General features: G+C 46.1%; 1 protein-coding gene across 1 annotated transcript in view; it reads left to right on the forward strand.

Moving 5' to 3' along the window:
• The window catches only part of LOC102034588 (histone-lysine N-methyltransferase SETMAR), a 3,243-nt gene that overhangs the window by 549 nt on the left and 1,206 nt on the right, over positions 1 to 1,488 (forward strand). Inside the window, exon 2 of the mRNA XM_031061623.1 lies at positions 1,418 to 1,468. Within this exon, the coding sequence (XP_030917483.1) occupies positions 1,418 to 1,468 (51 nt within the window). The remainder of the gene's footprint in view (positions 1 to 1,417; positions 1,469 to 1,488) is intronic.

Raw genomic sequence — 1,488 nt, forward strand, 5'->3', positions numbered from 1 at the left:
CTTCCAGGTACCGGGGCGGGACACCGGGGAGGAGAGCGGGGCAGGGACACCTCCTTCTGCGGGGACACCTCCCTCTGCAGGGACACCTCCCTCTGCAGGCCCCTCCGGCCGGGCCTCGGACACCGCCGGCGGTGCTGCAGCCGCTGCTTCTCCGGGCAGCCTGCACCTCCCATCCTCCAGGGAAGGGTTTATCCCTAATATCTCATCTAAATCTGCTGCCTTTTAGTCTGTATCTGTTCCTGCTTGTCCTGGCACTCCAGGATGCCTAGGAATTTGCTTTAGTGGTGTTAGGGAGTCTATACAAGCCAGGTTCTAATAAGGCTTGAGGAAAAATTAAGCTGTGATCCCTGTAGAGCCAAATCTCCCTGAATTGCGTGGCCTGCTCGTATTTTACCGAAATGGTGGTTGAGGGACATGAAACTTGGTTTTGAGTAAAGCCGAGTGACTGAGAAGCTGGTGCTTATTAAAAAAAGAAATTCGCAAATGCACTGTCATCTTTCACAACACCCAGAACTGCCAGGTACAAGCTGCTGTGAAATGTAATATTTAGTGATAGCACATCCTCCAGGCTTCTAAATAACGCTGAATGCTGAGGAGGGAGTGGAAATACCCTCTGGCTGTCCTATACCCTGGTTTGCAAATGTAGCAGTTTCTATCGGGTTTTGTTTTGCCACACTCCGTGGTTCTATAGCCATTCACCTGCTGGGGGCATCAGTGTAATTTTGAGAACCTGATTTTCTACCGGAATTAGGAGGAAGTGTGACTACAACAAGTTGGAGAGATAAATTGAAAGCATCTTCATTTTCAACATAATTGTGTATTTGAAATTCTGTGGCTTGAAGAGCTATAGATTAACCTTAGAAGTAACTTACTGAGCATTTTGAAGTGTGGGGAGAATTACTTTAACAATACCTTGATAATTCTGCAAGTAAATAATCCATAAATAAATATCTTTAGTATCTCTAGAAATGAAAATCATACATAGGAGGGTCTAATGAGCTGGTTTTTATCTGCTAAGCATTTTTTGTGGCCAGGGGGCTGTTGTGAGAAATTCAGACACTAATCACAGAATAATAAGGTTGGAAGAGACCTCTAAGATCATCGAGTCCAACCTATGCCCTAACACCTCAACTAGACTATAGCACCAAGTGCCATGTCCAGTCTTTTTTAAAACACATCCAGAGATGGTGATTCCACCACCTCCCTGGGAAGAGCAATCAGTTCATTTTTGGCCTATATGGAATATCTGATTATGGAATATTCTTTTAAACATTTCAGACAAGTCTGAGTTGGAAGTTTACAGAAAGCAAAGCGTTTATGATTTGCATTCTAGGATCAGCCATTTACAGACAGAAACTTGTTTACCACTGTGGTTTCAAGCAGTGCTGCAAGGCTCTGACTGCTCTTGTCTCTGCAGTACAGCCCCGAGAGCGTGGCCGGAGCGGACGGAGAGCTGGAGCCCACCGAGGTGACCTTCCCGGGCTGCTC

Source organism: Geospiza fortis, unplaced genomic scaffold (assembly GCF_000277835.1).
Source record: "Geospiza fortis unplaced genomic scaffold, GeoFor_1.0 scaffold128, whole genome shotgun sequence".
NCBI classification, from domain to species: Eukaryota; Metazoa; Chordata; class Aves; order Passeriformes; family Thraupidae; genus Geospiza; species Geospiza fortis.